This window comes from Lottia gigantea (genome assembly GCF_000327385.1).
Source record: "Lottia gigantea unplaced genomic scaffold LOTGIsca_629, whole genome shotgun sequence".
Taxonomy (NCBI): Eukaryota; Metazoa; Mollusca; class Gastropoda; family Lottiidae; genus Lottia; species Lottia gigantea.
The window spans coordinates 1-1,206 of record NW_008710143.1 but is presented as its reverse complement, the minus strand read 5'-3'; the positions used below and the strand labels follow the sequence as shown (position 1 = coordinate 1,206).

Below are 1,206 nucleotides of genomic sequence, written 5' to 3'. Positions count from 1 at the left end.
ACGACTATATTAAAGGCTACACACTCTTTGGATTTGATTTGACTATTGACCACGGAACTGATCTAGCCAATTTTCATCNCAATTCGTCAGGAAGTTTGTCTTTGGAATTGAGATTCGAAAATCCTCCATAAAATCCACTCGATTTGCTATTGTTTGCCGAATACGATAATGTCTTGGAAATCGACGTCAACCGCCAAGTTCTGGTGGATTGGTAAACCTCTGTATACTTCACAGTTGGAGGAAGAATTGGCCTGCCACATCCCTGAACAATTTGCAGGCGTGTTAGCCAGAAATCAACTACAAACCTTACAGCCAACACGCTATCCCTCAGCGTACGTTGTGAATACCGACGACGCAGGCCAGCCTGGAAAACATTGGACAGTTTTTGTATGCGAAAAAGACCATTGTGATTTCTTCGACTCGTTTGGATGTTCCCCAGAAGTGTATGGCCAAGATTTTGCCGACTTTGCGAGGCGTCAAGGACCCTTACGTCACAATACCCGGAGGATTCAAGGAAATCAAAGTGCTGTCTGCGGGCATTATTGTTTCTTTTACTTGTGTCATAAATTCCACGAACCGTCACCCCATGCTTTATCGGTGTTCCAATCTAATCTGACCGAAAACGATCGTTTAGTCCATGCTTGGGCCCATCACCATTTTCCTTGTTTGTCTTTTGAAGATGGCGAAACATGTTTAGACAATATGTTAGAGTTAATGGATTTAAGTTGAATTAATTAAAGTTTAATAAATAAATACCACGTGATCTTTTTTATCCAATCCAAAGCCCTTTTTTCAATTTCCCGCCTCCAAAAAGCGCAGTCACTTGTCTTAGTAGCAGACAACTTCCACATTATGACGTCACATTTAGTCACGTGATACGTCTTAGCCAATCGGCGTCTGGTACCTATAATCACTCGCTTACTACTAATAATGTAGAAAAGAGAATAAAATATACTCATAAGAATCTTAACTAAATGTACGTTACTATGTTTTTCAATACTACAGACAATTAAATCATTATCATGCATAGGTTTTCCTCGGGGTTTTCCCAATTACGTCATCTCCCTAGCAACGGTCGCGCATGCGCATAACTACTTATAATGTAGAAAAGAGAATAAAATATACTCATAAGAATCTTAACTAAAGGTACGTTACTATGTTTTTCAATACTACAGACAACAATTAAATCATTATCATGCATAGGAT

At 39.3% G+C, this 1,206-nt stretch overlaps 1 protein-coding gene across 1 annotated transcript; it reads left to right on the top strand.

The window, feature by feature from the left end:
- Nucleotides 1-168: 168 nt before the first annotated feature.
- LOTGIDRAFT_176006 (hypothetical protein) lies at nt 169-729 on the top strand (the record flags this gene model as incomplete). Its single annotated transcript, XM_009064461.1, has 1 exon — nt 169-729. One exon carries the CDS (start codon nt 169-171, stop codon nt 727-729), a length of 561 nt encoding a protein of 186 aa, XP_009062709.1.
- Between the last annotated feature and the right edge of the window lie 477 nt (nt 730-1,206).